This window comes from Pelodiscus sinensis, chromosome 1 (genome assembly GCF_052426305.1).
Source record: "Pelodiscus sinensis isolate ZL-2025 chromosome 1, ASM5242630v1, whole genome shotgun sequence".
In the NCBI taxonomy this organism is placed as follows: Eukaryota; Metazoa; Chordata; order Testudines; family Trionychidae; genus Pelodiscus; species Pelodiscus sinensis.
This window is the reverse complement of record NC_143052.1, coordinates 350,904,676-350,917,290: the sequence shown is the minus strand read 5'-3', so window position 1 is coordinate 350,917,290 and position 12,615 is coordinate 350,904,676. Positions and strand designations below refer to the sequence as shown.

At 47.5% G+C, this 12,615-nt stretch overlaps 2 protein-coding genes across 2 annotated transcripts; one reads left to right on the top strand and one right to left on the bottom strand.

The window, feature by feature from the left end:
- Nucleotides 1-4,461: 4,461 nt before the first annotated feature.
- Nucleotides 4,462-5,397, top strand: LOC102460226 (olfactory receptor 51G2-like). The gene has a single exon (XM_075921578.2). It carries the CDS (start codon nucleotides 4,462-4,464, stop codon nucleotides 5,395-5,397), a length of 936 nt encoding a protein of 311 aa, XP_075777693.2.
- A 5,761-nt stretch (nucleotides 5,398-11,158) lies between these two features.
- On the bottom strand, nucleotides 11,159-12,097 carry LOC102460468 (olfactory receptor 51G2-like). The gene has a single exon (XM_006132540.4). It carries the CDS (start codon nucleotides 12,095-12,097, stop codon nucleotides 11,159-11,161), a length of 939 nt encoding a protein of 312 aa, XP_006132602.3.
- Nucleotides 12,098-12,615: the final 518 nt, after the last annotated feature.

Below are 12,615 nucleotides of genomic sequence, written 5' to 3'. Positions count from 1 at the left end.
GTGGTGTAAAACCAAGAATATGATTTTGCTGATCTTCCTTGAGCTAGTGGAAGTCTCTAGACTTGCACTGAGAACTGAAAGATGTCTTGTTAGCTATTAGGTACTCTTCTATTTTCTCTCCTTTCAGACTTGCCAAGTATAGGATGCCAGCTGTCAATGACACCCAATTCAACTCGGCAGTGACCCTACTCACTTCCTACCAGGGCAGGAAGAAGTCCATCTCTAGATCTCTGTCCTATTCTGTTTCCTGTATGCTATCTCAATAACAGACAATTCAGTCATTCTATTTGTTATAAAAACAGATCCAAGCTTGCATGAGCCCATGTATGTTTTCCTTTCCATGATGGCTGTCACAGATCTTGCTATTTTGATAGCCACCATGCCGACCACCTTGGGCATATTCTGGTTTAACTCTTCAAGGAATCCAACCACAGGAACAACTCTGGACCACAGAACATCTGGGGGTCTTAGGAGTGTGAAAGAGACTTGAAGGAGCAAGTTACCCAACAGCCGGTCCTATTTCAACCAAACATCTCAAAACCAGTCATCTTACAGACTCCTCGGAAGTGGGGCGGCAGGCCATGAGAGGGGGAAGAACACCCTGTACTCTACCTACACCGAAAACTATTTCCCCGTGAAGTGAAACTTTCCACTGCTGAAAAGGAAGCCTTGATGGCAAAGTGGTCAATAGAGGCCCTAACGCACTTTTGGGCTCATTACAGACCACACACCCCTACCGATGGATCAGCACCATAAAGGACTCAAACGTATGGGTTTTCAGGTGGTACCTCACTCTCCAACCCTCCTGACCAGACACTGGCTGGGGATTGTGACCCAAGCTACTCTAACCAGCCTTCCCATCTCAATGTAGCATGCTCCAACATGTATACAACCCCTTCAGCAGATCGTGTGGGCAGTGCCTACTGTGACAAGCCCTGGTAGCACATCTCTGACGAGCCTGCCCTAACCAGGAGTTGGAGAGTGTCCTAGAGCAGTCGTGGAGGCCCAGAGATTGTGGGTTTATGGCCAGGGGACTAATCAGACCCATAAGAACAGTGCTGATGAGCTCGGATTCCAGGAACAGAGGCTGCAGCAGGGCTGGCGCTGCAGGCTAGTTGTTTGGCATCACCCCCCATCTCCTGTGATTCGGCTTTTTGCCATTAGCTGTGACAAGGTTAAAGCTGGTGCACATGAAGCCAAACAGCTGAGACTTCCTAATGGCCAAGTGGCCCCCAAGGGAAGGTACAAACATGCTGCATAAAGGCAGCTGCCTCCCTAGTTGAACACACACTGCCTGCTGCCCGTGCTATTTTCTGATCACTCCTTGTCGTTTAGGATGGTGTCAGCAGCTCCCTTCCAACAGGAACTGGGTACGTTGGCAGGTTTCACTGTCTGTAACATGCCACGTGCAGGGCAAAGGCTGCAGGCTGTTTGCATTGGCAGCTGTTCTGTGCAGTGGCAGAGAACTTAGGTGGGCTGTTGGGGTGACTCAGTGATGGGCTGGAGGCAGACAGGACTAGGTAGCTTGGGAACCCTCTCCTACCTCTGCTCATGCCCCAGAGTGGTTTGTTCAAGCTACACACAAATCTGACATTCAAAGCCAGCTCAGAGTGTTAAACCGCCAATGTCCCGAGTTGGGATTTCTTGATGGGTCCCATTTCTAGAAGGGCCATGTGCTCTGGGCGAGATCCTACCATGGAGCTGCATGAGAGGAGACCCAGAGAATATTACTGATTGGTTCCAAAATTGCCTCAGGATTGTTGACTCCCAGAAATCTCATTATCAAATGCCTTTTCAAAGATTTCGCTCTCCGGCTTCATTCGGAATTCAGAGCTTCCTTCTGCTGTGGTAAGACATTTCTCTTCCTGACTAGCGGAGGGCTCCAGGCTTTCTGCCTTGTAAATACCTTTCAGAGGCACAGGGCTACCGGCATCACTGCCCTGCTCTGGTCTGTGAGTATCTGATCTTGTATCCTGCCTTCTTATGGGGGGAATCTCACGAGCCTCCCACCCAGAGATCGGGCTCTGGCTACAGCTTGCTTGGACCTACCCAGCAGGCCCTAGTGGGTTCAGCCCCCATGGGTTCTTTCCTCTGTGAGTAGACGTGACCAGCCAGCCTTCTACAACCTAAATACTGTGTAATCTGAACAGCAGGAAGGGAGAATAAGAGGGTTTTCAAACAACAGCCTGTCCATGTCTCTGACTCAGGCCCTTCCAACTCTAACAGGGACCCAGGCAGGCTGAGGGCTGTGTCGTGCCTGTCAGTTTGAAGAGCTTCTCAGCAACAGCTGCCCCACCTCTGGGCAGACTCCCAGCACTGGCAGAACAAGCTAGATAATATTGCTGGTGCCCAGCTACAGGCTTTTTCCAGCTTGTAGCTCCGGTGTGGTCTGTCAGCCTCCCTGAGGTGCTCACTGAGCAATGGTTTTATTAAGCTCTTGTTTCCTTCCTGCTTGTTTTGCAGCAGCCTGCTCTTAAACTAAGATGGGCCAGACTGGTTTCACCTAATACAATGATAACATCAGCATCCCAATAGTGAATCTAATGTAGCTTTACAGCAAATATCCCATGGACTGTATCTGACGTACACATCCAGTCTGACAGCTCAGCTCCATGTCTGTCACCGTGCAGTTCTCAGGGAATTTGGGTGTTATGAATACAGAAGAGAGAGAGAGCAAGAGAGAGAGAGAGAGATGGAGCAATAGGTTATTTTCATGTGTTTAATAAAGTTCCATTTCCATGAATTCTCAGGCATTTGACTTTGAAACCCGCTTCCTGCAAAACCTCCTCATGCCTGAAGAACAGGTGCTGGTGTTACTGCGTACTATGCACTGATTGCAAGTCTCTGTACCATGCCCCAGATAAAGGCTCCTTACTTGTAAGTTATAGACTGACAGAGCAAAACCCAACAAGTGCCAGTCAGCTGTTGGACAGAACAGTTACTAGATTTAATCACTGACAAGTGATTGAATGAGGGCTGAGAAATTGTCTCTGAAAGACGATCAGAGGGGAAAATGGGTCGACATGCCTGTGCTAAAGAACAGATGTGTAAATCATATGGCAAAACTTTTCCTAATAATACAATTATTGGTAACTAAACCTTCCGGATGTGTATCTCGAAAGCCAGCAGATCTCTACAGGAAGGAGCAGTGATACATTTGCGGCTTAGTGCCTTTTGCTTTGATTGTATTACAGAAGTACCCTGAATACAGTATGCAATGTGTTTGTACCAGTAACTCTGTTCAGTGTATAGTTGTGTGATACTGTCACCTGGTAACTCCCCAGAAGTGGTTTCTAACAGTCATATTCCGTGTCAGGAGCACAGAACTGCTGATTTGTGTTTCAGCCAAGAGTTGAGATGAGGTGCAGGAAAGGGGAGTGAAATAGTGTAAATTATTTATACCCATCACCTGTTACACATACACGAGGGTGAAGTAGCTTGTTCAATCAACTGGGTATTAGTGTATGCCTTGTGTTCACATTAGTCATCCTTGTGTGCCCTTGCCAGGTGAAGTAATTAATTCAGGTGTTATATATATAGGAGCCTGCAGGATGATTGAACATCCCAGATTCCATCAATGCTGGCAAGGGAAAGCCCTTCAGCTTCTCTGGGAGGGATTCTTCTGAATCCGAGTGTGTTACTGGGAGCAATGATAAGTGGAGGTTGATACAGCCTGGCTCTGATAGAACTGACATGTTTAAATCTGGAGTGACTTAGTTGAAGTCAATGATACTGAATTGAGAAACCTGTCCATACAATTCATCCTGAGTGCTGCAAAGAGGCAGTGGCATAATTTGGACTCTCATGAGTGGTGAAAGTATAAAAAGTACATATGTAATGCGGCAATGAGGCAGGTTTATAAATAGCTTCATTGCAGAAGAGATCATTCAATAGTGCACTTGCCATATATTCAATATGTCAGAAGTGAAGGGTTCAAAAAGTGTGGAAGGGTCACAACTGTAAAATCGCACAGTGCTCAAGTAGGCTGTGGAACTCCCAGGCACAAGATATTATGGCACAAAGAGTGTAGCAATATTCACAGAGGGATTGGGTGTTTATATGGGTAACCAAAATATCCAATGATATAGGGAGGTTTTTTGGAATAGCTCTAAACTTTCCTGATTTACCCCACAAAATATGTTTGATTAGTGGTTGCCAGGGGAAACTATCAGTGGGAGGAGGTTTTCTCAAAGTTGCCTATTACAGGACTTCTTCTACCTTCTTCTGAAACAGCAGGAAGTGTCTAGATGGACTTCAAGTCTGACCTCCACCAGCAATGCCGACTGTCCTATTGGTTGTGCAAATCCAAGTCAATGAGTATCCTGATCCTTCTTGAGCTAGTAGAAGTCTCTAGACTTGCACCAAGAGCAGAAAGAAGATGTCTCATTACATACTATTTACTCTTCTCTTTTTCCTTTCAGGAACGAAAACTCAAATCTCTTCAGACTTACACAGTTCATTATGTCAGCTGTCAATGACACCAAATTCACACATGCAGTGTTCCTGGTTACTGGGATACCTGGGCAGGAAGACGTCCCTCTCTGGTTTTCTGTCCTATTCTGCTTCACGTATGCTATCTCAATAATAGGAAATTCAGTCATTCTCTTCATTATAAAAACAGACCCAAGCCTCCATGAGCCCATGTACATTTTCCTCTCCATGTTGGCTGTTGCAGATCTTGCTATATCGATAGCCACCATGCCAACCACTCTAGGCATATTCTTGTTTAACTCTAGGGAGATCAGCCTGGATGCCTGTTTTGCCCAGCTGTTCTTCATCCACTCACTTCAATGCATTGAATCTTCTGTGCTCCTGTTGATGGCTTTTGACCGTTTCGTCGCGATCCGATACCCACTGAAATACGCTTCCATCCTAACCCTGCCGAGAATAGCCAAGATGGGACTGGTGTGTGTGGTAAGAGGAGTAGCCATAATATGCCCACTGCCTCTTCTTCTGCAACAGTATCGATACTGTCGAGCCAACATCCTCTCCCATTCCTACTGCCTGCACCAGGATGTCATGAAGTTGGCTTGTGCAGATGTCAGAGTCAACAGTATCTATGGCTTGTTTAATACACTCTTAATACTGGGGTTAGATACGCTGCTCATCTTCCTCTCTTATGTGATGATCCTCAAAACAGTGCTGAGCATCGCATCCTATCTGGAGCGCCTCAGGGCCCTGAACACCTGTGTCTCACACCTCTGTGCTATCATGCTCTTCTACACACCAATGATTGGCCTATCTGTGATACACAGATTTGGGATTAGCTCTTCTCCCTTGCTTCATATTCTCCTGGGCTACGTCTACCTGCTGGTTCCACCCATGATGAACCCGATCGTGTACAGCGTGAAAAGCAAACACCTCCGTGCCAGGATAATGAGGGTGTTCATCAAGTGAAGGGTCAGTTCATCACATGGCTTCAGCACTAGTCACACAGAAGACAAAAATACAGTCTATGATTGCCTGTCCCAGTCTGCACCCTTCCACCTGAGATAACATGAGCTATAGAGATTCGGATGGGGTCTACGCAATGGAAGAGGAGATGTCCTTACTTGCTGGTGAGGGACAACAGTGAACTGGTTGAAGGAGACAAAGTCAGGCAGCAACATTTAGAAAGTGAGTGAGTTTTCAGAGAGTCATGGTACTGGTGGGATGTTGGCCCTTAAAGACCATGTTGGTGGCTGCTCCAATCTCAGAATTCCTCTTGATTTGTCAATAAAGAAAAGGGATGTGGCTCTGGTTTTCCATGGCATCTGGCCTGTTACTGTTACATCTATGGTTAAACATCTACAAGCCAAACAAACAAACGAAAAAGCTGCAGGGCTGTTCTGCAGTCATAGTCCTGGTCCTTCCTGAGCACACTGGGTGCTGCGTGACCCATGGGGCTGTACCAGTTGAGGGCGGGGGCTATTCAAGGGGCTCAGACACCTACCCTTCCCCCCCAGCCAGGTGTTTGTGACTGAGTCGTGTCAGAGACGTGATTTATGCAGGAGCCACAGGAGAAGCCTTTCACGCAGCCCACCCCCACCCCATTCCCTCCCAGCCCCATTGACCGCTCTGCATACACCATGCCTAAGGAGCCTACAGTAGCGCAGAGCGAGCATTGACACACAATGTTCCTAGGCAGAGACTGAAACCTAGATTCTCTCACACCTCCCCACCCCATTTGGGCTGCCTCAGCTGCTCAGTAAGAGGTGGAATAGTCCTTGGTCTCCCCCGCCCTCCACCATGGGTAACTCCTAGTCCAGCCACAGACAAGCCCATACAGGCAGCAACTTCCCCTCTATCCCTCCTTCTTCCCCATGTCTTCCTCCCCAAAACCCCATCCCCTGTTCCTTCTCATTACCCAAGCCTCCTTACGCTCTCCAGGACAGGGCTGGTCAATGGTAAGAGGTGCCCAGGGAGCCTGAGGTGGTCAGTGGGTTGGGTGCACCTGTGAGACCCCCCCACCCCAGCTTGTGTCCAATATTTTATTGCCTCTATATAAAACCATGGCCCACCCACATCTGGAATACTGTGTACAGATGTGGTCACCTCATCTCAAAAAAGGTATCTTGGCATTGAAAAAGGTTCAGAAAAGGGCAACAAATGTGATTAGGGGTTTAGAATGGGTCCCATAGGACGAAAGATTAAAGAGACTAGGACTTTTCATCTTAGAAAAGAGGAGACTAAGGGGGGATATGACTGAGGTCTATAATATCATGACTGATGTGGAAAAAGTGAATAAGGAAAATTATTTACTTGTTCCCACAATATAAGAACTAGGGGTCACCAAATTAAATTAATAGGTAGCAGGTTTGAAACAAACAAAAGGGAGTTTTTCTTCACACAGTGCACAGTCAAACTGTGGAACTCCTTGCCAGAGGATATTGTGAAGACCAGGACATTAACAGGGTTCAAAAAAGAGCTAGATATAGAGGTTAGCTCCATCAATGGTGATTAGCTAGGATGGGTAGAAATGGTGTTGCTATCCTCTGTTTGTCAGAAGCTGGAAATGGATGACAGGAGAGGGATCATGTGATGATTACATATTCTGTTCACTCCCTCTGGGGCACCTGCCTTTGGCCACTTTTGGCAAACAGGCTACTGGGCTATATGGACCTTTGGTCTGACCCAGTACGGCCGTTCTTATGTTCATGAATGCAAAATGCATTATCAGAATGCAGAGTCTGGGTCCTTTGCTCCCTGGGTAGCCCTTTCCAGGCCCTGCACACGGGGCCTTGGTGGAAGTGGATGAGCTGGGGGAAAGACCCAGTGGGATCAGATACAGTAGGACTGGAGTCTCCAGGAGTGCAGCAATCCTGAAGTAATGTTTGGGCACATTCACAAACGTGTATCCTCATGCAATCTGTGATCTACAATATTTATCAGAGATCATAGAATCCTAGGGCTGGAAGAGACCTCAGAAGGTCATCGAGTCCAGCCCCCTGGCCAAGGCAGGACCAGTTCCAACTAAATCAACCCAGCCAGGGCTTTATCAAGCTAGGGCTTAAAAACCTCTAGGGATGGAGATTCCACCCCCTCCCTAGGGAACCCATCCCAGTGCTTCACCACCTTCCTAAGGGAATAGTTTTTCCTAATATCCAAGCTGGACCTCTCCCACTGTAACTTGAGACCATTGCTCCTCATTCTGCCATCTGTCACTACTGCAAACAGCCTCTCTTCATCCTCTTTAGAACCTCCCTTCTGGTAGATAAAAGCTGTTATCAAATCCCTCAGCCTCTCCTCATAGGCTATGTGCTCCAGCCCCCTAATCATTTTGGTTGCCCTCTGCTGGAACCTCTTCAAAGCATCCACATCCTTTCTGTACAGGGTGGGGGGGGGGAGGCAGAACTGGACACAATACTCCAGATGTGGCCTCATCAGTGTCGAATAAAGTGGAATAATTACTTCTCTGGATCTGTTGGCAATGCTCCTCCTAATGCAATCTAATATGCCATTTGCCTTCTTGGCTACAAGAACACACTGTTGACTCATACCCAGTTTCTCATCCACTGTAATTCCCAGGTCCTCTTCTGCTGAACTGCTGCCTCACCAGTCAGTTCCCAGCCTCTAGCAGTGCTTGCGATTCTTCTGACCCAAGTGCAGAACTCTGCATTTGTCCTTCTTGAACCTCATGATATTTATTTTGGACCACTCCTATTTGTCTAGGTGACTCTGGACCCTACCCCTACCCTCTATCATATCTACCTCTCCCCCAGCTTAGTCATCTGCAGACTTGCTGAGGGTGCAATCCATCCCCTCATCCAGGTCATTAATAAAGATGTTGAACAAAACTAGCCCTAGAACAGACCCTTGGGGCGCTCCGCTAGAAACCAATCGCCAACCAGACATCAAGCTGTTGACCACTACCCATTGAGCCTGACAATGTAGCCAGCTTTCTGTCCACTTTACAGTCCATTTATCCAGTCCATATTTTCTCAACTTGCTGGCAAGAATATTGTGGGAAACCCTATCAAAAGCTTTGCTAGAGTCAAGGCAGATCACATCCACTGACTTCCCCGTGTCCACAGAACCAGTTACCTCATCATAGAAGGCCATCACGTTGGTCAACATGACTTCCCTTGGTTAATCCATGTTGACTATTTCTGATCACTTTTCCCTCTTCTATGTACTTCAAAATGGATTCCCTGAGGATCCCCTCAGGGGACTGAGGTAAGGCTGACCAGTCTGTAGTTCCCTGGATTGTCCTTCTTCCCTTTTTTAATGATGGGCACTACATTTGCCTTTTTCCAATCATCTGGGACCTCTCCCGATCTCCATGAGATCCACAGATAAGAAGATAAGAATAGCCATACTGGGTAAGACCAAAGGTCCATCCAGCCCAATATCCCATCTTCTGACAGTGGCCAATACTAGGTACCCCCCGGGGAATGAACTGAACAGATAATCCTTCTCCTGTCATCCATTCCCATCCTCTGATAAACAGAGGCTATTCCTACCCATCCTGGCCATTGATGGATCTATCCTCCCTGAATTTTCCTAGTTTTCATCACATCCTCTCGCAAGGAGTTCCACAGGTTGACTGCATTCTGTGAAGAAAAACTTCCTTTGTTTTAAACCTGCTACCTATTAATTTAATTTGGTGATCCCTAGTTCTTATGTTATGGGAACAAGTAAATAACTTTTCCTTATTCACTTTCTCCATAACTGCCTTGATTTTATAGACCTCTATCATAACCCCCCTTAGTCTCCTTTTCTAAGCTGAGAAGTCCAAGTCTTTTTAATCTCTCTTCATATGGCAGCCGTTCCAAACCACTCATCATTTTTGTTACCCTTTCTGAAACTTTTCCAATGCTAAGATATCTGTTTTGAGATGAGGCAACCACATCTGTACACAATATTCAAGATGCTGGTGTACGTAGTTTTGGTGATAAGATATTCTTTGTCTTAATTTCTATCCCTGTTTTAATGATTCCTAACTTCCACTTGAAGGGCTCTGCACCTGGGGCCAGACTGAGCCTCCAAAGCACACACTCCCACAACCAGCTGCAGAGCCCAGTGAGGGGAGCCACATGAGCAGTTGGGGGGAGCCCATCTGAAGTTGTCCCGCTCTCAGCTGGGCAGGGAGCCTAGGACATGAAGACACTGGCAGGGAATTCTGCCACCCCTCGAATCCCCCCGCCCTCCATGAGCAGGTGGAGGGTCTTCTGCAGCTTCCTGTCTGGGCTCCATTCTGGACTGGCTCTGGGGGTGGGGAGTGACCTAACGGCTGTTCAGGACCCCCTCCCAGAGTAGATGCAGAGTTCACCATGATTCCGCACTGCTACCCTCCCAGCTTTTACTATGGCCTTGCTGCAGCTCTGAGCCATCTAACCATCCCCATACCCAGATGGAGCTCAGTCAGGGAAAGCCACACATACAATTGTGCAGAACTATGGCAGACACTCCACTTGCTCTGGGCATGGAGCCAAAGCAGCCCCTATCCCTACCCCACAAACCTTCCACCCCGGACAGGTGGAGGATCCTGACTTTCAGAGCCTTGTGAGAATACAAAGTTTTGTATCTGCATCCGTGCTGCTATCTCCGGAAATGGTGTGTGCTATCTTCATCCATGGAGATGCATGGAAATAAAGTGGAAATCTGTGAATTTGCAGGTCTCCACCAATGTAGACACCCAGAAAGCCAGGAGGTGGTGGGCTCTTGAGTAATGGAGGAGGATGGGGCCAGAGGCTAGGAGAGCCTGCGTTGGCTGATTTAAAGTAACCTCTTAAAGGGGGCTCTTGTTTTGAGCACCCTAGGCTGAGAGTCAGTCTTTGCAAGGAGCTTAAATGGCAGGGCACCTGCCGGGCTACCTCAGGGCACAAGGGGGCACTCTGGGTTGACCCTCATCTGCAGGGTCTTGGTCAGAGAGGTTTCCACTCTTCAAAGCCTTTGCCACCCAGTGGAGATCCATGCAGCCCCTCAGGCTGGGGGGAGAACAGGGCAGCAAAGCAAATCCCTGGATCTAGGTATCTTTCCAGGAATTCTCTGTGTCAGACACCAAACATGCAGCTCTACCCTTCATAAGTGGGGTCAGCAGCTGTGCAAAGCCATCGATGTGCGGGAGGAGGCTGCCTGAAATGCTGCTCCTTGGGTTCCTGAATTAACCATGTTTCTGACATGACCCAGTCACAAGCACCTGGCTGAGGGCGTGGGGGAAGGGTGGGTGTCTGTGAACCCTGAATAGCCCCTGGTCACAGCTGGGGCAGCCCCATGCATCGCACAGCACCCAGGGTGCTCAGGAAGGGCTAAGACTGCCACTGGAGAACAACTCTTCCATGGTCCATACATTTTAACCAAAGATGGGACAGTGACAGTGACAACATCGACATGTCTTCTCTTTATTGAATGTATCAACAGGAATTCTGAATTCGGAGCAGCCAGTGACATGGCTTCTTTTGCGTCAACATCCCACTGGGCCTGTGGCTTTCCACAAAGAAAGTCACTTTGTAAATGCCTGGTCAGTCTCCTTCCCCCATTGCATGGTCCCTACCTCACCAGTGGGTGGGGACAGCCCCTCTCCCATTGCACCAGCCCTTGAACCTTCTGCAAACCTCTCTGTGGAGTGGAGAGTGCCTCATACTATTTTCCGTCAAGGTCCCGGATAGAATAGCTGGCCATGGGCCAGTGTTTTTTCAGCTTCTGTGTCACCAGTGCTAGAGGTGGGCAGTGAACTTTACTTGAGAAACACCTTGATTATCCTCCTGCGCAGGAGTTTGCTTTTCACACTGTACACGATCGGGTTCATCAGGGGCGGGATCAGCAGGTAGATGTAGCCCAAGACTATCTGAAGAAAGTGTGAAGAGCTATTCCCAAATCTGTGTGTCACAGGCAAACCCAGGACGGGTATATAGAAGAGCAGGACAGCACACAGGTGAGAAATGCAGGTGTTCAGGGCCTTAAGGGACTCCCCACGGGATGCGATGCTCAACACTGTTTTGAGGATCATCGCATACGAGAGGAAGATGAGCAATGAATCTAACCCCACTGATAAGAGAGCAATAGACAAGCCATAGATGCTGTTGACTATGATGTCTGAACAAGCCAACTTCATGACCTCTTGATGCACACAGTAGGAATGGGAGAGGACTTTTTCTCGACAGTATGGGAACCGTTTCAGGAGAAAGGGGAGTGGGAATATTAGGGCCACCGCTCTTAGCACACACACCAGTCCCATCTTGGCTATTCTTGGCAGAGTTAAGATGGAAGCATATCTCAACGGGTTACAGATTGCGATGAAGCGGTCAAAGGCCATTAACAAGAGCACGGAGGATTCAATGTATGAAAGTGAATGGATGAAAAACAATTGGGCAAAACAGGCATTGAAGCTAATCTCCCTAGAGTTAAACAAAAATATACCCAATATTGTCGGTATGGTGGTTATTGATAAGGCAAGGTCTGTGATGGCCAACATGGAAAGGAAAATGTACATGGGTTCGTGGAGGCTTGCGTCTGTTTTTATAATGAACAGAATGACTGAATTTCCTACTATTGAGATAACATATGTTAAGCAGAATGGGATAGAGATCCAGAGATAGATGTCTTCTTTCCCAGGTATCCCAGTGAGAAAGAACACTGTGGGGTTCGATTTGGTGTCATTAACAGCTGACATCATGTACTGGACACATCCAAGGAGTTTTGAAATGTCCTTGCTGAAACAAAACAGAAGAGGAGACTAGATGATATTTAATGAGACATCTTTCTGCTCTCAGTACAAGTCTAGAGACACCAAGTATTTCATGGAAGATCAGCAAAGACCAGGAGCACAAGAAATTCAGCAAAAACATAGTCTTGCATTTACATTGGCAATAGGGAAATAGACAAGAGGTCTGATCCACTCTGGCAATGCTTACTTAGCTCCGTATCCTGTGGCCAGCACTGGCTTCCGAGGAAGATGGAGAAAGCCCTAATGCAGGCAGCTATGAGATAACCTGCTCCCAGGGAAAGTTTCCCCTAACACTCAAAATTAGACATATTTTCATGGGCTGCCTCTAGACTGGCATTATTTTCTGCAAATGCTTTTAACAGAAAAGCTTTTCCGTTAAAAGCATTTGCGGCAAAGAGGCATCTAGATTGGCACGGATGCTTTTGCGCAAAAGCATCCGTGGCCAATCTAGATGCTCTTTTGCGCAA

Bases quoted from the DNA above. Each gene is read 5' to 3' on its own strand.
- LOC102460468 (XM_006132540.4), bottom strand. From the start codon at position 12,097: ATGATGTCAGCTGTTAATGACACCAAATCGAACCCCACAGTGTTCTTT.
- LOC102460226 (XM_075921578.2), top strand. From the start codon at position 4,462: ATGTCAGCTGTCAATGACACCAAATTCACACATGCAGTGTTCCTGGTT.